The 22,004-nt window shown below is 35.0% G+C and overlaps 2 protein-coding genes across 3 annotated transcripts in view; both read left to right on the top strand.

Moving 5' to 3' along the window:
• Window positions 1–958: 958 nt before the first annotated feature.
• LOC306843719 (UBX domain-containing protein 2A-like) lies at window positions 959–6,726 on the top strand. 2 transcript variants are annotated; one of them, XM_079375357.1, is made up of 7 exons: window positions 959–1,079; window positions 2,368–2,433; window positions 2,568–2,697; window positions 3,349–3,458; window positions 3,636–3,773; window positions 4,114–4,275; window positions 5,103–6,726. In XM_079375357.1, exons 2-7 carry the CDS (start codon window positions 2,387–2,389, stop codon window positions 5,284–5,286), a joined length of 771 nt encoding a protein of 256 aa, XP_079231483.1. In that variant the 5' UTR covers window positions 959–1,079; window positions 2,368–2,386; the 3' UTR covers window positions 5,287–6,726. The 2 variants fall into 2 exon arrangements, with proteins under 2 accessions (XP_079231483.1, XP_079231484.1); XM_079375358.1 differs by having other exon boundaries at window positions 978–1,079; window positions 2,561–2,697.
• Window positions 6,727–8,180: 1,454 nt separating this feature from the next.
• The window catches only part of LOC306843408 (sphingosine-1-phosphate transporter MFSD2B-like), a 21,607-nt gene continuing 7,783 nt past the window's right edge, over window positions 8,181–22,004 (top strand). Inside the window, exons 1-5 of the mRNA XM_079374896.1 lie at window positions 8,181–8,247; window positions 8,698–8,955; window positions 15,647–15,772; window positions 16,023–16,147; window positions 19,158–19,281. Of these exons, the coding sequence (XP_079231022.1) occupies window positions 8,785–8,955; window positions 15,647–15,772; window positions 16,023–16,147; window positions 19,158–19,281 (546 nt within the window). The 5' untranslated portion in view covers window positions 8,181–8,247; window positions 8,698–8,784. The remainder of the gene's footprint in view (window positions 8,248–8,697; window positions 8,956–15,646; window positions 15,773–16,022; window positions 16,148–19,157; window positions 19,282–22,004) is intronic.

The raw sequence follows: 22,004 nt of genomic DNA, 5'->3' as shown, positions 1-22,004 counted from the left end.
TTTAAAGTTGTAAAATGTGCTGATCGTCTTTCTAACATTTGATTCAGTAACAAAAAAAGTGATCCACGATCTCATACTATGTTTAGACATGCTATGTTCAAAATGTTGAACATGTACCATGGTAGTAGCATGGTATTTTTTAGTACCTTGGACAGTACCGTATTATCAAAGTTTCACTGTACTTTTGTTGGTGTTATATTTACACTGTTGTTGACAAAAAATATAAATATGATGTGGTTTAAATACAATTTATTTTAATGATTATTATCATTTTAAAAACTGAAGATGTCAGGGACATTCAAAGTGACTTCCATTCACGGAAAAGATGGAGATTATCATTAAAATCATGGAAAAACCATGGAAATTCTTGGAAAGTCAACTAGATGGTTTGACTCAGTGCAGTGGACTTTAAAAAACACCCTAAATATGATCATCTTTAGCTTAAAAAAAAAACCTTATTGATAGTTTTAGTGTGTGTGTGTGTGTGTGTGTGTGTGTGTTTTTTACATCCTCCACTAGTGGCACCAAACGGAACTACAACAATAATGATCATTGCCAAAGAGGTTTCCCCGAACATTCCCCGTCTTCCATTGGTCGATTAAACTGATAGCCCCGCCCTAAAATCACCCCATTGGCTGAGAGCTAATTCAAACCGAACACGCGTGGCCGCTCTCTTTATTTTATGTTTACAAGTTTATAGCTACGAAGTGTGATTTTACAGGAGGATATTATTTCAGTAATAGTATGTATGCCAGATAGTTTATGTGTGCTATTAAAAATCGCTTCTAGAAGCGTTTATCTGTACATAATGTTGAGGGTATTCTGTAACGTTGCTAAATTCACTAACCATCTGTCACTATCACACCCAAGACAAACACACACTCTGCCTTTATCCATATCATAGAGTATGTAAACATCATTGCAAGATCATATGGCTTTCGTGATGTCATAGCGACGTGTTCACGTCACGTTACGTCACAGGAATGGTGGACAGCCCTCGCTTAAGGAGCGGCATGATAACTGTGAGAAATTTACGAGCTAAAGAGACGGTTTTACGACACCACTGGAGCCTTACACTGGTAACAATCTACAATTTTATAATCGGAATTATTAATCTGCTATACAGAAGTGATAAGCGCGTGTTTGCTGTCATAAGAGCGCAGTGCGCTTGCGTGCTCTCTACACTGTCCTTACGTAATCTTGGCGCACTGCTTTCATTTATTATGCTGCTTTTGACCCGTTTGTTACAGTGAATATGAATAGAGGGCTTAAAGCATGCATGTGGGTACCATTACAGTTCAGAGCTTGACCTCAAAACGTTTGATTACATAAACTGAGGTTATACATTTTATTTAAAAATAACATTTTTATTTATTTTATTTATTTATTTTGGATAAAAGCGTCTGCTAAATGACTAAATAAATAAGTAGACAAGATATTGTCGTATAGGTTATTGCAAATGCTTCATGACGTCATCGTTCAATAATAAGCAGATGGTCAGATTAATACTGATGAAATATCTTTACATTTTTCAAATGCATCCCATGGTAATTTCATGGCACATGTCCAAAAGCAAGGGTTTGTTGTTAAGTAGTTTATGATTATTTTGCAATATTTATTTTTTATGAAATATATTACTATGTATTTTTTTTTTTATAATATGTGACCCTGGATCACAAAACCAGTCATACGTGTAAATTTTTTGAAACTGAGATTTCTATGTCATCTGTAAGTTGAATTAATAAGCTTTCCATTGATGATGGTTTGTTAGGACAATATTTGGCCGAGATGCAACTATTTGAAAATCTGGAGGTGAAAAAAAATCAAAATACAGAGAAGATCGCTATTAAAGTTGTCCAAATGAAGTTCTTAGCAATGTATATTACTAATCAATAATTACGTTTTGATAAAATTACCTTTGGAAATGTACAAAATATCTTCATGGAGCATGATCTTTACTTAATGTCCTAATGATTTTGGCATAAAAGAAAAATGGATCATTTTGACCCATACAATGTATTTTTGGCTATTGCTACAAATATACCCCAGCGACTTAAGACTGGTTTTGTGCTCCAGGGTCACATATGTTTTTAATTTAAATAATTATTCCATTAAAAGAACCAACAGCAATTGAATTTAGTGTATCATTGGTCATTTCTGGTCAGTTGAAACATAATTTTACCTTGATTTACTGGACTGGTATGAAAGCAGATCGATGTTTTGAGAATTTCAGATCACACTGCGCCTGTCAATCTCACACAGAAAGTCCTGCTCCATGAATTATTCAGAAAGCACTGATGCAGTGGTTACATTGACTTGCACCATCCCTTATAACTTATATATGCCCGCTTATGTTTGTGTTGCAAGATGGACAACAAAAGAAGTCATGATGAGAGATATTGATTCAAGAGAGAGGGTTCAAGATGACACATGGTAAGTCCGCTATACACTGCTCTGTGTCCATTATCCACTTTGTAACATTATCATGCCAGTCACGTCATTACTGCATGTTCGTAATTGGAGTAATCTAAAATTAACCACACTTTGTTGCCTTTGTGAGCTCTTAGGTGTGAAGGGGCACAAAATGAGGAAGAGGAGGACGACGAGGAGGTGAGCCCTATTAGATCCAGTTTCTCTGTGGAGGACCTTCTCGATGAGGTGGAGAAGATCAGCAGTGTTGCCAGCAGCGGCAAAAAGGTCAGACTGTTCATATGAGACTTCTTGTGTGCAATCGCATTCAGAACATTCTGGTGGTTACCTAAAATAAAAATGTTGTTGCGGCTTAGTAGCTAGCTGCATCAAGTTAATGTCACTTTGAGAAGAAACTCATCTACAAATAAAAAATTGCTGAAAATGTTCTCAATCACTGACCATCCAATATGTAGATGAGTTTATTTCTTCATCAAGAAATTTAGCATTGCATCACTTGCTCAGCAATGGATCCTCTGCAGTGAATGGGTGCCGTCAGATTGAGAGTCTGATAAAAAACATCACAATAATCCACATGACTCCAGTTTATCAAATCAGTCCATCAGTCCTGTGAAGTTGAAAAAGCTTTTAATCAGCTGCTTTGAACTCTCTTTCTGACGGCACCCATTCACTACAGAAGATCCATTGGTGAACATGTAATGCTAAATTTCTCCAAATCTGTTCCGATGAACAGACAAACTCATCTACATCTTGGATGTCCTGAGAGTGAGTAAATTAAAATTTTCTGCGTGCATTTTTAGGTTAAATATTTCTTTAAGTGTGTAATTTCACTAGCATCATCAAAAAGAAATGCAAAAATAATCCATTTTCAAGGGTTCTTCTGGCTTCTTAAGAGTGTTTCATGGCTGTATTTTTCAGGTGGAAATTGTAGTGAGACTGTGGAAAAATGGTTTCACGGTAAACGATGAAGATTTACGCAGTTACACTTTAGAAGAAAACCAAGAGTTCTTGGAGGCCATTAAAAGAGGGTGAGTAGTGTTGATAATTGTCATGGTGGCAATATTATAGCATTCACATTCCACTTCTTGCAAAGGTTTAAAATGGCCATTCTATTATCTTTATTGCACTTTTTTCCCTCAAATGACGACATACAGACAGAATAAAATCTTTAGTTTGGTAATAATCTAAAAATCCTCTATTTAAAGTGAGTTGCCCCTGGAGCTAGAAGGAAGAGCCGAGGATGAAGAACTAGAAGTCAATGTGGAGGACATGAAAGATGAAGTTTATGTCCCAAAGAAAAAGACCTTTCACCCGTTTACAGGCCGAGGTTACAGACTGGGAAGGTAGCAGAAACTCTCTGGTTTATAGTGTTTTGAATTGGCCAAAGTTTCACACCTGAAGAGAAGTCATAATAGTGATGCTTAAGTAAATGCTGTACAGCAATAAAATGAAAGATGCGAGTAATTTACCTGGTCGTAGTTATTCCCACAAACATCCACTAGGTGTCCTTGAAACACTTCTACTCTGTGATGTTTTGACTGTAAATGTGCCAAGCATTATCCAGATATTAGTGTTAGTTAGTTGACCCTCTAATCACATGTGAAATCACATGACAATTCTTGGACAAAGTTAGGCTTTTAACCATACTTTACAAATTAAAGTTGCAATGATTGTCCTCTGTAGCGTGGCTCCGCGAGTGGTGGCCAGGTCTCGGTCGATACATGAGGACTGTTCTGGTCCTCCTCTCCCAGCTGTGGAGCTGAATGAGGACCTCCCCGTGACCTCCCTCCAGATTTGGCTGGCAGACGGTCAGCGTCTCGTGCAGAGGTTTAATCTGTGCCATCGGTGAGTATCATATGCTCGTAGAAGGTGAATCTCTTGAAAACACATCTAGGTCGTATTTCCCGCAAAAAAAAAAAAAAAAAAAAAAAAGCTTAAAACTGTGTGTAATTTTTGCAGCCCTAATGTTGCAAAATTAAATAAATTGATTGCAAAAAGAGTTGAAGTAACTGTTTACAATGTCTAAAAAATGTTTGATATTTATTCAACTTATGTATTATTATTATATAGAAGTATTATTTACAATTATAGCGTATGTATGTGTATATATATATATATATACACATATACTGTATACAATACATGTTTTACGCAAAATGTATTATTCCATATTTGACGCCATTAATATACTGCAGCCAACTATTTGTACTATTAAATTATTTGGACTAAATACATGTAATCAGTTTTTGTTTTGTTCTCTGCACCACGAATCATCACCTTAAAAAACTATAACTGAATATGCATTCTTTAGTGTACTATGCTTTTATACACAGCTAAGGTTACAGGCCTTAGGCATAATTCTGTCTGAATGTTCTTATTGTATTGTCAGAATCCACCCTGGGCATGTTGTGGTGCTCCAGTTTTGAAATCCTACCCTCAAAAGCTCTTACATAATTCTCCTTCATCATTTATGTAATATAAGCTCACAAGGTAAAATGGAAGAATCGTAAGCTGCAACTTTGCAGCAGATCAAATCAGATTACACTGGATTTAACGTTTGCGTCACCACATGTAATGATTTCATGCCTCTGACTTGAACATGATTGCTAAGATGTGGCTGTAAAGCTCCCTGAGAAGATGCATTCATGTTGGCCTTTATGTAATTGTTCCAGGATCAGTGATGTGCAGCATTTTGTGGAGCAGGCTCAGAGAACGGACGCTCCGTTCATCCTGACTACATCCCTGCCGTACCGAGAGCTGAGAGATGAGGGTCAGAGTTTGGAGGAAGCTGATTTAGCAAATGCTGTCATCATTCAGAGGCCTCTCAACACACAAGCTCCTTTTGGTCACTCCTGACTGTTCCTGCTTGCACCAGAGACTCAGATTTATTAGTCCCACACGTTTGAGAGACATTTCATCAATCATTCTCTCTTAAAGGAGTAGATCACCTAAAAATTAAAATGTACTCACCCTCAGGCCATCCAAGATGTAGATGAGTTTGTTTCTTTATTGGAACAGATTTGAAGAAATTTTGCATCACTTGCTCACCAATGGATCCTCTGCAGTGAATGGGTGCCGTCAGAATAAGAGTCCAAAGAGCTGATAAAAACGTCACAATAATTCACATGAATCCAGTCTATCAATTAGCATCTTGTGAAGCAAAAAGCTTGTGTTTGTAAGATGTTTGTAACATCAAATCATTTCATCTGACAAAAATGCAAGTCTTCTATCCATGATATTGCTTTCTACTGAAAAAAAGTGTTTTATATAAATAAGGAGAGAAATATGCACACATCAGGCACTGTTTATAGGCCAAAACAGTTCTAAACAAATATGTTAGTGAATTTTTATGTGGGAGGACGAAAGAGAAAAAAAATATTATGAATTATGGACTTGTATTTTGTCCAGAAGCAATAGTTTTAAGTTAAAATGCCTTAATGATGGATTAGTTTTTTGCAAACATGCTGCTTTTCGCTTCATAAGATGTTTATTGATAGATTGGAGTGGTGTGGATTATAGTGATGTTTTTATCAGCTGTTTGGACTCTCATTCTGACGGCACCCATTCACTGCAGAGGATTCATTGGTGAGCAAGTGATGTAATACATTTCTCCAAATCTGTTCCCATGAAGAAAAAAACTCATCTACATCCTGGATGGCCTGAGGATGAGTAAGTCTTTATTCCTTAACAATAAAAGCCGGTGTTTTTTGTTTTTCCAATTTTGTCTGATTTTGAAAACCTTTCTAAGGCATTATAGATGGCCACTCTTCACAAATAGATTAAAATGAATAGTCCACCAAAAAAAAAAGAAAATCAGACTGAAATGCTTGTCGAGTTGACTGACTCAGTGATCCAGTCACAGCAAGTTAAAAGTGTGCTGGATTAAAAGATAAACAGTGAATAACAATTTAAATTTCAGTCAAAATGGAATGACGTGTGGGTGATTAATACTGGAAATGATGACAGAGCTTTCATATTTAGGTGAATTATTCTTTTTATTTTATTTCCCCCCCCATCATGTTCTTTCACAGTTGGATGTGTTGGCCTTTTCTGATGCAATGCAGTATGCACAAGCCAAGTCTTTAACCTTCACTATTATACATGTTTACAAATAGATCAATGAAGAATTCAGATCATGGAAGCTGCCATGATGCTTAATGGAGTTGTGTTCGATCATCTGTGCTAGTATGGCTTACTGTGAACTGTTAAGTTATAAATGTCAAATGTTTTATCCACTTTGCCTAAGACAGAGGCTCTGTTATAAAGACCTCTGCTTGCAATAAACCTACTGAAGATATGCTGATTCCTTTTCTCATTTCAAAGGGGAGTAAATGGGTTCTAATGTGTTTTAAATGCTCACAAAGATAAGTAGAAATTTAGGTGACTTTCTGATCAATATGCTGTGTTTTGTGTGAATGCATTTGGATTCATCTTCTGACCATTTTCATATAATCTATTAATCATTCAAGGAATTAGTGTAATTACTATTTCTAGTCTATACTGTTGTTCCATATGAATCTCATTCCTGTCCTTTTAAACATGCTGTTCATTTCCACATATTGTTTACTGTTGCACAAAATGTTGGAAATGCGTTTACATGTAATGCCAACCATATGGTTGGTTTCCTGGCCAGTGGGCTGAATGTCAGGAATTTCTGGAGTATATTAAGGTTGATATGACTGGTTTGACCAGGTCTGACCATCAGCCCCGATAAGCGTTTTTATTAATCTTTTAATTAACTTTATGACAAGTGTATATCTGGGAGTTTGTGAGCAGTTAATAAATAAATATGTATTTTTAAGTCATGATAACAGCTTGTCTAATCACCTTAAAATGCTATTCTTTTAAACTGTCCATTCATTCAAGAATCCTGAAAAAAATTGTACACAAGTGTTTCCAACTTTTGGTAACAGCTTAATACACTGCAAAAAATGCTTTTCTTATTTCGATTATTTTGTCTTGTTTCCAGCCGAAATATCTAGAAATTCGTAAATCAATAAGGATTTTCTAGATAAGTAAAACTTAGTAAGAATTTAGTCTTCTTTTCAGAAAAAAAACATGTCAAAATTAAGTGAGTTGTTGCTTATATAAAATAATCTGCCAATGGGGTAAGAAAAATAATCTTGTTTTCTGTTTGAAATACATTTATTTTGCTTACCCCATTGGTAGATTATTTCGCTTGTTCTAAGCAAAAACTCACTTAATTTTTTTCTGAAAACAAGACTATAATTTTTACTTGTGTAGAATTTACTTGATTTAAGAATTTCTAGATATTTTGGCTGAAAGTATGAAGATAGCATTTTTTGCAGTGTAGGAAATGTTTCTTGAAATGTTTATTTCAAATCAGCCTATTAGGATGATTTCTGAAGGATCATGTGACACTTAAGACTGGAGTAATGATGCTGAAAATGCAGCTTTGCATCACAGGAATAAATTGCATTTTAATTAAAATATAATTAAATATGATATATATATATATAATATATAATTGAAATATATAAAATATATTCAAACGGGAAACAATTTTAAATTGTAAAAATATTTCACAATATTACTGTTTTGACTGGATTTTGGATCAAATAAATGCAGCCTTGGTGCAATGTCATACCACTACAACTTAGATTTAAAATGCCTGTATGCTAATAATTTGATGTATTTACTGCCATCCTGTGAGTTGTGTTTGGTGTCCTGTAGGGGGCGCACATGTGTGTGTTTGTAATTACATCTATTGAACGTGCTGCTGCTGCTGCAGTGAATGTGAATGAACCCGCAGTTCATCCACCGCTGCAGCAGCTGATAGATCACGGCATCACTCAGGTTAGATCATATCTATCTATCTATCTATCTATCTATCTATCTATCTATCTATCTATCTATCTATCTATCTATCTATCTATCTATCTATCTATCTATCTATCTATCTATCTATCTATCTATCTATCTATCTATACATGCATCCATCCATCCATCTGTATTTAATGTCATTGTTTTACATCCATTTTTTAGTGTATGTGTATTCAATATTATCTTTAATCAAATTAATATATCACTTGATCATTTTAAAAATGCATGGATAACAACATTTTTTACATTTATGTACTTAAAGTATTTCTGATGGAAAAGTGAACATTATGTTTTGTGTCAGGCTAATTATATATTCAGCACATACACGTAACTCTTACTTTTCATATGTGTTTATTTAGTGTCAGAGTAACAGCATAGGAATGTACACTGTATCAGCTTCAGGTAAGCATCTTGTTTTGGCAGAGCGAGGCATCTGATTGGCTCACATCTGTGCATGTGGCCTCTGTAGCTCTGTAACCCTGCCCATCCTCTCACTGCTGCAGTATGTGAATGGATGCAAGCACAGCTGTAGCCAGCTCTGAGAAGCCAGAGAGTTCAGCTGCTGTCTCTGTACCCCTCGCACCGGATGCCATGGCCAAGGGGGAGAAAGCCCGGGTCACATCAGGGGACAAACTCACGATGAAGCACCCTGAACCTGCTTTCACCAAGGTACCACCACAGGTAAGGCAATGTGATGCACACTTAAGCTTTTCTGCATTAGTTATGTGCTTGCATATTGCAATATAGTTTTAATATACTGCACTAATGATCTTTAGCTTGCAATTTGCATCTAAATTTATATTGGTGCAATTCAAGTCAAAAAATGTGGAATGTGACTGCATTGGGTTGCACAAATCATATTTGAGTGTCAGGCACAATATGGAGTTGATGAACACTCAGTAGGGGGGAACAGGTGCCAGTATATATGTATTTTTGTTTTTTGTTATGATACCGTTCTGAACTTTTTTTTTTTTTTTTTCTTTGCATCTGTACGTTATGAAAGTATGCGGAATGGCATGTTTTAATGAGGACATGGAATGTTTTTCGTGGATGCTTTACCAACACACATGCCCAAAGGCTGTTTAGGCGTAGCACTGACAGGCAGACAGTAAACCCACAAGTACATAGTGCTGTAAAGACACAAGATGTGTTTTAAGTCGTATATTACAAGAGTTAAGCCATTGCACCAGTTAAAAAATCCCTTCTGTAATCAGAACCAAATTGATTACCAGACTGATTATCAGCTGGGTTAGAAATAGATATGATGTGCATTGACAGTAAATGAAAAGCTTTTCACTGTCACTTGTTTATTCCTAGATTCTTTCAATCTTAATAGATGCCTTTTGGATGTTGGACAGCAAATATTGGTTTAATTCCACATGCAATTGTCATTTTATTCTACTCTACTCAAAAGACCATACAGTATAATAATTGTAGACATTGTACCTCTAGTTCTGGAAGCAATTTGACCTTCATGCATGGAAAAATAATGTCAGGGATGGTCTGTCAAGTGAAATAAAGTCTGTGCTGTGTTGTTCCTCTGCACTGACCCTCTGGTCGAAGGGAAAATGGTAGTCGTGTGTCAATAATGTATGGAAAACACACTAATGGAGCTCTTGTTCTCACACACGCCATCACAAAAAGGAAAGATGGAGACTCTCATAGTGGAAGGTTAAAGATTTTAAGTGGAAATTTCCTTCTACCGTGGATTTTTGGATATGTTTCCATGATTATTTTTAACAGTCTTAACTGCAGTATTATTTGAAATAATTTGTAAATATCATGTAGCGTGAATATTTTAATCATTTAGTACCGCAGGTGACCTGAGGAAATAGTATTACTTCTCAAACGTTTGTGAGATTTACAAGTCTTTCTTGTGTCATGTGATCACATGAATGTCTTAATAAAGATCGGTTACGTGACTGTCAGGCGTGTTTGTACAGACCGATGCGTGCAGTTTGAATCTACTGAGACTCCATCAGAGAACATTTGCCTCAACAATCATGAAAAAATTATTACTACACTTGCCAGTCTTGGGTTTTGAGAGCTTGATATTGTTTCTCACACTGTTTGCAGGAAAGCAATCGCATTCTGATTGGAGGTGAAAGTCCAGGGTGAATTTGACCTTGCAAGTGTAATGATAAAATGTGTTTTCAAATCTCGCTGGGCATCAAGCCTTAAACCCTTCATTATGTCATCCAAATTCATCCTCACGCAAACATACACAGTGAAAATCAGCTTACAGAGCGGCAACTGTGAGCACGTAGAGCTTTAGTTCGGTTAAATCTCACTAAAATCACATTTCACCCTAAAATCAGAAGAAGAAAAAAATAGAATTTGCAGGATGAAAATTATGCCTAATTTTAATATAATTAAGACTTGATTTTAATGACTGTTAAGCAAATTTCCCCTTTCAAGCTAATTTAGTTTGTTTTTTTGGTCTAATTAATTACTAATTAGTAATTTCTGTCTGTTATAGATGTCCTTTGTCCACTTCAGATGTCTTCCCACACTTCAGTGCTGCTATCATGATAGCTGTTTTCAATCTGTGAGGAAGTCAGATATTTTGTCTCAACTCAATGACTTCCTGTTTGTGTCCACCATGATAACAGCAGCCAAAATAAACTTTGTGAGAATTCCAGCAATCTATGATGTTGTGGATAGGGTGATAAGGTGTTGCTAGGGTGATTTGGATGGTTGCTAAGGGGATGTCTACCAATCCAAACCCTTAATAAGATTCTCAGTCTGTAAGATTTTGGATTTTGGAAGGCATTAATACTTTCATTCAGAATCTATTATATTAGGCAATAAAGTGACAGTAAAAAAAAAAAAAAACATGATTTCACAGTTTTATTTATTAAACTAAAATAATATTTTATTTTCAGATAAATGTTGATCTTTTGTACTTTCTATTCATCAAAGAATTATGGAAAAAGCATATCACGGTTTGCAAAAAAATATTGAGCAGCACAACTGCTTTTAACATTGATAATAAAATAAGTTTTTTGAGCAGCAAATCAGCATATTAGAATGATTTTTAAAGGGTCATGTGACAGAAAATACAGCTTTGCAGTACTTGAATAAATTATATTTTAATATATATTAAATTTAAAAAACAGTTATTTTAAATTATAATAATTTACTGTATTTTTTAATCAAATAAATCCACCCAGCCTTGGCACTGGGCATATAAGATTTATTTCAGAAGCATTTGTAAAAAAATTAAAAAATAAAAATCCTAAACTGTTGAACAGTATTGTAAGACTGGGATTTTTTTTTTTTTTATCCGACTGAAAATCATTGTCCATTTTTTAAGTATTTGCACACCTTTCACATCTGTATTTTTGACTTGTTTTCCAGTAAAAACTCTGTCTAAAAATTAAAATCAGCTAAATATCTAGTGTGGTTTACACTCACTATAGAAAATACTATTTGCCAATGTAGTAAATAAATAAAGTTTCTCAAAACCAGTTTTCTATCAAGTAATTTAAGAGTGTTGTGATATTTTTTACCAGAAAGCAAATATTCAAAAATATAAATTAAAAAGAGTTTTTATTTTTCTTTCCAGAACATTACAAAGTTTGTTCAAATCACGATAGTAAGAGTAATGCTCAGTAAGAGATCAACCAGAATTAGTATCAGCCTCAAGGATAAGCTCACAAGCTTCCTCATTTCACACTTTAGTACCATCAAATCCTCTTACTTTTCCTTCTTTAGAGGAATAATTCAAAGAAGCATCGGAGTTGAGATTAAATAGACTTGGGTGTATATCCAGTCTTTTCATTTTCTTGCCTGAGTTATCAGAATAATTACATTGTGATTTCAGAAGTCATTCATCTTTTCTTCATCTCAGTGAAGTTGAGAACGGCGGGGAGAAACCCGGCGAGTTAATTACAGCATCTTCTGAAGAGCGATCGTTCCTGCCCTCTGTGGTTGTTTTGCTGCGAGGGTACCCAGAGTGCATGTTGGCGTGGAGACGCCAAACACTGGCTTTGATTGAGCGGATGAATGAGTTAACAACTCAAAAGATCTGTAGTATTTTCAGCACCAAATGTCTGTCTGACTGTCTCCAAGATTTCTCTCGTAAATATATGGCTCTGAGCGGCGGTTAGGCTTCCCTTTTATGTGTTGAAAGGATCTCCCCTCCGTTTTCTACTCACACACCGCACATTGGCAGACACACACACACACACTCACCCTCAAAAACACACATTTACTCTGCCTTATCCACAAAGCTTTCCAAGGAGTGAGTGTCCTTTTTAATGTGTGAAATGCTTTACATTCACAAAGCCACTCAAAACACACGCATTTCTTTATTCATAATGGTAATGACAAGTCACTTACTATTTACTCACTATATACCCATGTTTTCTCCATTGTGTCATTGCTAGGTCCCTTTGAATGGCAGTTGAAGGGCAGTTTAATGATGTGGTTTTACTTTTAAATGAATCGTTTAGCCAAAAATGAAAACTTGCTAAACATTTACTCAGCTTCAGTCCATCCAAGATATAAATGAGTAAAGGAGGCCATCCAAGATGTAAATGAAATGTTTCTTTGTGGGAAGAGATTTGGAGAAATTTAGCATTACATCACTTGCTCGCCTATGGATCCTCTGTAGTGAATGGGTGCCGTCAGAATGAGAGTCCAAACACCTTTTAAAAACATTCCAATAATCCACAAGCAATCCACACCACTCCAGTCCATCAATTAACATTGTGTGAAGTGAAAAGTTGAATGCCAAAAGCATTTTTTAAAAGAAGCTTTATTTTAAGGGTGTTCTCTGTGATCAAATACCCCGTCACTCACAGCAGTGGAAGCATCTGGTTTTAATATTACCTGTGGTTTTGAAGGGTCTCGGGCTGAGGACCCTTCAATCTATCCCACCCACATACTGGAGAAAGAGAAACTCTGAACCGATTGCCTAAAGACAGATGCTGTGTTTATCACCCAGAAACCTCAAAAAAATAACTCCACATGGGGATGGTTCAAGCACCTCTAATCAAGTACTAACCGATTACAAAAAATCAGGATGAATTACTTTGAAGAAAATACAAGTGAAAAGATAGAAACCCCATGATATATTTAACAGCACATTATTTGAGACAGCAGTCACATTATTTCAGAGATTGAACTCTGCAATGTTTAGTCTTCAATGCAAATAAAAGTAAAGAATTTTAAGACTTTTATTTGGAAATATTTGTTTCTCATTTTTAAGATCAGAACATCTTCATGTCCCCAAATATATATATATATATATATATATATATATATATATATATATAGTCATGGACAAAAATATCGGCACCCTTGGTAAATATGATCAAAGAAGGCTGTGAAAATTAATCTGCATTGTTAATCCTTTTGATCTTTTATTTAAAAAATTTCATTGGATAATAAGAGTTTAAAATGGGCGGAAATATCATTATGAAATAAAGGTTTTTCTCTACGCGTTGGACACAATTATTGGCACCCCTAGAAATTCTTATGAGTAAAATATCTCTGAAGTATATTCCCATTCATATTCACAATTTTGAGCACTCCAGGATGATTATGAACATGAAATTATACAGCCATGGCTTCCTGTTTCACAGAAATATAAATAGGAGGGAAAACAAAGCCTGAATTCCCTTAATCATCCATCACAATGAGAAAAAAACAAAGAATATATTTCTGATGTGCAGCAAAAGATAATTGAGCTTCACAAATTAGCGAAGTGGCTTTAAGAAAAGCTAGAGCAGTGAAAATTCCCATTTCCACCATCAGGGCAATAATTAAGAATTTCCCATCAACATAAAATGTTATGGAACTGCCTGGAAGAGGACATGTGTCTATATCGTCCTAATGCATGGTGAGAAGGAGAGTTTGAGTGGCTAAAGACTCACCAAGGACCACAGCTGGAGAATTGCAGAAAATAGTTGAGTCTCGGGGTCAGAAAACCTTTAAAAAAATAGTCAAACAGAACCTACATCACCACATGATTTTTGAGAGGGTTTCAAGAAAAAATCTCCTACCTCATCCAAAAACAATCTCCAGCATATTCAGTTATCAGACACGACTGGAACCTCAAATGGGACTGGCTTCTATGGTCAGATGAAACTAAAAAATGTGCATTTTAGCAACAAACACTCAAGATGGGTTTGGTGAACACAGGGATAAAAAGTACCCCATGTGTTCAATGAAATATACTGCAGCAGTTTTGATGTTGTGGGCCTATATTTCTGCTGGAGGTCCTAGACATCTTGTTTAGACACATGGCATCATGGATTCTATCAAATACCAACAGATAAAAAAATCAATAAGTGACTGACTCTGTTAGAAATCTTGGTCCCACTTGATATTAGGTGGCCTTAACTACTATGTACTTACATTTAAATTAATAATTTGATAATATGCACTTATTGTGTACATACATGTTTTTACATTGTACTTATAATTTTAAAAAATACCTATATATAGTTACATCTGTAATTAATTTCTGTAATTACATTTATAATTACACTGTTGACCCATCCCTTACACCTTAACCCACCCTTAAACCTACCCATACCTCCACACCTATCCCTAACCTAACCCATATCCCACCTCAATAGCAGCAAAAGTGTTTTGCAATACAATATGACCACAATAAGTACATTGTACTTATTTTTTGATGTAAGTACATAGTAAAGGCCACCTAATATAAAGTATGCCTGAAATCTTATAATGGGCCATGTTTGGATCTTCCAACCGTACAATAATGCAAACACAAACCTCAAAAACAACACAAAAATGGGTCACTGAGCACAAAACCAAGCTTCTGCTATGGCCATTCCAGTCCTCTGGCCGGAACCCTGTAGAAAATGAGTGAGGTGAACTGAAGAGAAGAAGCATGGAGCTGTGAATCTGAAGGGTCTGGAGAGATTCTGAATGAAGGAATGGTCTCTGATCTCTTGTAAAGGTGTTTTCTAACCTCAACAGGCATGATGGGAGAACATTTAGAGCTGTTAAACTGGCAAATGGAGGTTTCAAAAATGATTAAATAAAAGGGTGCCGTTAATTGTGGCCAATATGTATTAGAGAAAAACATTTATTTCATAATGATATTCCCCCTTATTTTAATTTCGTGATTTTCACAGCCATCTTTGATCATACAGTATTTACCAAGGGTGCCGATATTTTTGGCCACGACTGTATATATATATATATATATATATATATATATGTATAATGTTTTTGAAAATTAATAAAAGTTAAAAATGCTAAATATTTGAAAATGAATGTTTCATGTACAGCTTCCAAATTTAACCTTAAAGACAGGATTTTCTTGTGCTCTCCAAAATATAGTATTTGTGTTGATTGCATATTATTTTCTGACTGAAAGACTTTTTTTCAGACTCATCTGGATCAGAAGCTCTCTGTATGTAGCAAACTCTGTTTTGCCATTGGAGGGGCGCCGAATCAGGTCGCCGGGAGCGCAACTGCGTTCTTCCTTCAAATATATCTACTTGACATTGCACAGGTGAGATCCCCATGTATTATAATAAAATATTAAGCTATAAATACTTGCGGATATGAAGTTAATAGAGCATATTAATCACATAATAGCACCCTATTAATTTTTTAAGTGAAAGAGAAGCCAAAAATAATTTCACTGTTACTGATTCTTTTCTTTTTATACTTTTAATACAGTACTTCTAGAAAGAACCTTACTACAGTCTGAATAACAGATTAGGATTCATGCAGATGTTCACTTTCTCTTCTCCTGACAGATTAACCCATTCCAGGCCTCTATGGTGCTGTTTGTCGGCAAGGCTTGGGGGGCAGTTACTGACCCCATTGTGGGATTCTTCATCACTAAAAGCAAATGGACAAAGATTGGGCGACTCATGCCATGGTGAGTGGTGTATGAGAACTATTTTTTTTTTCTTTCTGTAAACATTCACAAAGTCAGCAAGTTTAAGGTGCATAGTGTCTTAAAAAAACGTGTAGTGTCTTCCAGTCTTTAGTCAAGATAACACTATGTTCTTAAGTAATAATGACATCAAAGCAGGTACCAAAAGGTTGAAGGCCTCTTAAAATGGGCATAAGTACAAATCTGGAAGTACTTCCCTTGTGGACATCTCAGGAGATTTAAGTGACGACATACCCGAGATGTGAGTTTCTGATAGGAAGTTCTCTTTATACTCTGATGTGACATCATAGTGTCTGGGAGGAAGTAGTTAAGGATTGTTTTCGGAGAATCACTGCGGAACATCTCGCCCATGCCCATGTGGGTGTTCTGGTGTGTCTCAATGTTTATTCTGCTAAAGCTGTGCCAACACAAAGACAATATTTAGATTTACAGATTCTATGCTCCTTCTTCAAAGGGAAAATTCTGCTATATTACTCATCTTATTAATATTACTCAAAAATCACTTTAAGTTTATTTTGTTTTTACTTTCGTAATTAGTATTGATATTCTTAAAGTGCAGTTATTTGTTCTCTTTAAACTACCTTTTAAACTATCAGATGATGTTTAGAAGCTCAGTGCACTTCCTAAAATTTAAGGGACACTTAACTCTAAATCTCTTTGTTTGACGTGCAAAGAAATGATGTAATACCACAAAAAAGCAGATTTAAAGCCGATTTATAGGGGAAAAATCTTCTTTTTCTTTTATTATTTTTATGCATTTTGGGTAACTCTTTCATTAGTTTCATTATAAATAATTAAAGAATATTATTATGATTTCATTAGAATTCATCATGTTTTATTCTGCTTTTGCTTGAGTAGTTGTGGGTGTTTGAGTTTTAGCAATAAACTTAAAATAAAAAAGTTATAACAATAAAAATCTATATTTTTGTTCAATTTATATACATTATAACGCTTAACAGATCAATACCGTATATTTACTTTTTTATTATTTTGTTATAATTTATCATGTTTTATTGTTCTTTATTCTACTTTTGTGAGTAATTATTGGTGTTGAAATTTTAGGAACCAAGAAAAGTTCTGACATAAACTGAAGAAAAAAATATTTAAATTATTACATGTTATAATGTTTAACAGATCATTGCTGTATATAAATTTTTTTTATTATCTCTTATCATTTTATAATAATTTGTCATGTTTTATTGTATGTTTTCGTGTGAGTAACTGTGGATGTTTTGGTTAAATGTAAGCAAATCTGGATAAAATCCTGCATAAAAATGCTGATAAAAATTGGTCTTATATTTTAGTAGTATTAAGTTTAAAATGAGCTTTTTGTCTAGTGCTCTCAAACCTTTATTTATCTTTATTTCCCATTGCATTATTTCCCTCAGGTCACTTGCCCCCAGTTCACTCAGAGTAAAAATATCAGGTCATCACACCTCATTCAGAACCTTACAGACCATCCGGCTCTCTCCATTCATATTAACCCGTCTGTCCTGCTCTCTCTCCTGTACGGCGGCTCCTTTGTGTGGCCGAACAATCAGCAGGGCACACAGGGGTTGCTCCACACTGCAGTAGTGGCATCTGGACTGTGCCAGAATTGGCCGCTCTCTTTACCTCCCTGTTCTCTGTGTTGCTTGTTTGCTTACACTTGTTTATTCTCTGTGAAAGTGAAAAGCGGTGTGGCGCAGAGGTCAGTGTGTCCAGGGTAAACCTGCTTAGAAATGACCTGACCGAACATTGAGGTTTTCTTTACAGGAACAGGGTTGTGATAGTTCTAGGGTTGACAAGGTCACGTAATTTAGGATGGAAGGCAATAAACTGAATTCAACATTCAGCAAACGGTTACTTGCTGTAGGACGAGTCTCACTCCTGAAGCGGAGATATGGAAAACAGGGCTGCAGATTGGGACTAAAATGGTCCCAAATGCGACAAAATGAAAAAAAATAATGTGCAACAATAATTTGAAATCCACATTTGTGAAAGGTTTGCGTGCATCAGTTTGAGGTTCGTCAGATTTCATCTCATTAGTGCACACCAGTGTTTCCTGCCCACAACAAATGAATACAGCGGAAAATGACTCTTATGACCTGGTTCTGTTCAATGAGTCATTCATATAAAATTCACCAAACTACCTCAAATTCATTAATTCAGAGCCGCCACGACTCCTACATAAAAAACCAAAAACACACCCAATGCACATTCTTTATTCATCATTTTGTAGATGTAGAGTTACAATTTTATGCAGAAAAGATACATCACCATCTTGAAGTTACTTGCATTTACTTTAAGAATTAGTAAATAAATTACATTAAAAAAATCCTACAAAATGTAGAATAATCTCTGTATTTAGCTGGCTCACTGCATCTTGAGAAAAGGCGCTTTCAGCTCTAGTATTTAAACTCCTTCCCACTGTCACTGGCTCATGCCTGCAGCTGATTGCCTCTCCCATAATGCTACGGAAGACTTGTAACAGTATGAATTATAAATGGCCAACACATTCCCCACATCCTGCAAAAAAGAAAAAGAAACGCCACAGAATTCCTCCCTGTTAAGATACACGACGACCATGTCAGATTGTCACTGTGGTTCTGTGGCCTGCGATCCAGCGGTGTAGATGATTATTCCTACAGTCTGCAAGAGCATCCTCACAAACGCCATGCTGTTTTTCACACAGAGACAACAGCGATACACGGATGCACACATCTGCTATAAATGTGCACTGTAGCGTTAAGATGACACTCAAGCTGCTCTTTTTGGGTTTGATTGATTAGTACAGAAGCTAAAATGAGAGATCAGGTAAACCACAGGACATCTATTGAAGACAACTGTTTTTTAGTTCCCTCCTAATAGGCTTACTTTGCCCAGACGACTTGACTTGATTCCTTCAACCTTTGCCAGAAATACAGTCCCAAAAATATGTATGGGACACACATTTTGAATCATGTGCGTGCTGATTATACTTAATTGCATTTTGTGTCCTTTTCTTCTCTAGGATGGTGGGCTGCACTCCATTCATGGTGGTCTCTTACTTCTACCTTTGGTTTGTCCCACCTTTTACCAATGGGAGGTTCATCTGGTATCTGGGCTTTTACTGTCTCTACCAAACTCTCATCACAGTAAGTATCCTTTGCTTTGATGTTTTCAAAGCTGTAATGTAATTTCATGTTAAACGCAGGTTTACAGATGACCCAGAAACCACATTAACAGCACCATCCATCATGTAGTCCCAAATGCCCCACAGATCCATTCAAATCTAATTCTGCCTCTTTTTTACCTTGGCGATAGTTTGGTTTTGTGATGAGAAATATATAAAATATATAGAAATATATATATATACTCCAAGACCATCCTACAACCCAATGACCCCTAATATATATATATATTAAAAACAAAAGTTATTTTAAAAAAAGGATTAAGAGAAAGGATTAAGAGCTTAAACAAGAATAAAATAAAATAAAAAAACAACTATTATTAATGAAAATTTAGTAAAACTTAAACAAGATAAACTTGAGAAGCAACCCTGCATAATTTATTACCTTCAGTCAGTAGATTTTTTTTATTTTTTCTCTTATGCCTATCAAGACTGCATTTATTTACTGAAAACACAGTAAATAAGTGAATAAAAAAGTGAAATATTATTACAATTTAAAATAACTGTTTTCTATTTTAATATTTTTAAAAATGGAATTTATTAATGTGATGCAATCCTCAATTTTCAGTAGTCATAAATTCAGATTTGCTGCTCTCTTTTTATTATGAGTGTTGAAAACAATTGTGCTGCTTAATATTTTTGTGGAAACCAGTATACAATTTTTTCAGGATTCTTTGAATAGAAAGTTCAAAAGAACAGCATTTAAATAGAAATGTGAAAGTCTTTGCTGTATCAATAAAAGTTTTGAATAAATGTATTAAACACTTCCTAACGTTTAAAGGTAGTGTATCTTCCACAGTGTGGCTTTTCAAGTAAAATTATCTTGCTAAAAAAGCTTGTCAACAAAAGTTCATGTGGTTATCTATAGCCCAGCCTCTTTGATGTCTGCATGGAGTTTCCATGATTTATTTGTGTTTCTATCCTTTGTTACTATGGCTTGGCACGGCTCTCTCCATACTGTCCTCCATAAAACCCGCCAATAAGTGCTGGAGTGGGGAAGCCGCTCTGACCGCAGCAGTCTACGCTGTAATGAAAAGTCCTCTAACTACTTGATAAATACATAGTACGACCTGCCCCAAACCACCAGAGAGGATAAATGCTGCTTTCCTCTTTTAGTATTCTTCATTGTCTGTAAGCACAAGGCTGAGAAACAGCAGCTGCTTCCAGCGTGCATGTATGAGAATGTAGTTTACACGATTCTAATTAGTCAGTTTTTCATAATTAGGCTTTGGTTTAGGTTTAAATAAACAAATCCTCTAGCTACTCAGAATCAAAAATCTCAATGGACGTCAAATGAAGAATATAGGAAACTCTTGAGAAACAGAAGCACTGCTGCAGAAGCACTCTAGATTTATTTTGGTAGCCGTTTGGCCCATTGGTCTGCCGCAGTGCTGACCTGGCTTTCGTGTAAATTGGAAAAGCTAGCCAACTGTAGTACACACTTATAGTATGCAAGTTCAAGGAAGGTTTGCTGTACTTCAATAAATGTTGATTTTGTACTGCACAAGTTCACAGGACATGTTGTTCTTGGAATGAATAGCATTGATTTATGAGCTTGTAAGTTGTCTCCTTTTAAAATTTATAATACAACATATAAATGAATGTATAAATAGGAAAGATGAGTGATTATGAAACCACTGATAACTGTACATGCCCTAACTTTTGGATCCCCCATCATTTTGCTCGCCCTTTTTTTAGATCATCATTTATGAGAGCGTACATAATTCTCCATAATTTCTTAAAAATAAAGCATTCAATTACAACCAAAAATAATTTTATTGCCTGAACCACAGGAGGTCCTATGTATTTAGTTACTTAAAAAAAAATCATACTGCTGATTTTACATATACTGTGTGTGTGTGTGTGTGTACGTGTATATATATATATATATATATATATATATATATATATATATATATATATATGTGTGTGTGTGTGTGTGTGTATGTGTGTGTACGGTATATATACAAATATACATATATATATATATATATATACATATACACATATAAGCTTGTAATATGTGACCCTGGACCACAAAGCCAGTCATAAGGGTCCATTTTATGGAAATTGAGATTTATACACCATCTGAAAGCTGAAAAAATAAGCTTTCCATACATGTATGGTTTGTTATGATATTTGGTCGAGATACAACTATTTGAATATTTGGAATCTGAGGGTGCAAAAAAAGTCGAAATACTGAGAAAATCACCTTTAAATTTGTCCAAATTATGTTCTTAGCAATGCATATTACTAATCAAAAATTAAGTTTTGATATATTTACAGTAGGAAATTTACAAAATATCTTCATGGAACATGATCTTACTTAATGTCCTAATGATTTTTGGCATAAAAGAAAAATTTGTAATTTTGACCCATACAATGTATTTTTGGCTATTGCTACAAATATACCCCAGCGACTTAAGACTGGTTTTATGGTCCAGGGTCACATATATTGGTATTTAAATATTATATAATATAATATTGTTATTCAGTATGATTGAAATTAATATAATATATTGCATTTTCAGAAGACATTTATTAATATTTCAATGTTATCTCCTTTTACACCTGAACATTTTCTGACTATTTTCAGACTGTTATTAATAATAAATTTAGTTATTTGTATAAATATTATCATACCTTATCATATTGCTGTCATATATCATATTGCATATAATTTTCTAT

The sequence above is a fragment of the Barbus barbus genome, assembly GCF_936440315.1.
Source record: "Barbus barbus genome assembly, chromosome: 24".
NCBI classification, from domain to species: domain Eukaryota; kingdom Metazoa; phylum Chordata; class Actinopteri; order Cypriniformes; family Cyprinidae; genus Barbus; species Barbus barbus.
This window is presented reverse-complemented; position numbering and strand designations above follow the sequence as displayed.

Coding starts and splice junctions, on each gene's coding strand:
- LOC306843719 (XM_079375357.1), top strand. CDS start 2,387: ATGATGAGAGATATTGATTCAAGAGAGAGGGTTCAAGATGACACATG. Junction 2,698..3,348: donor TTGCCAGCAGCGGCAAAAAG/GTCAGACTGTTC, acceptor TGTATTTTTCAG/GTGGAAATTGTAGTGAGACT. Junction 4,276..5,102: donor AGGTTTAATCTGTGCCATCG/GTGAGTATCATA, acceptor TAATTGTTCCAG/GATCAGTGATGTGCAGCATT.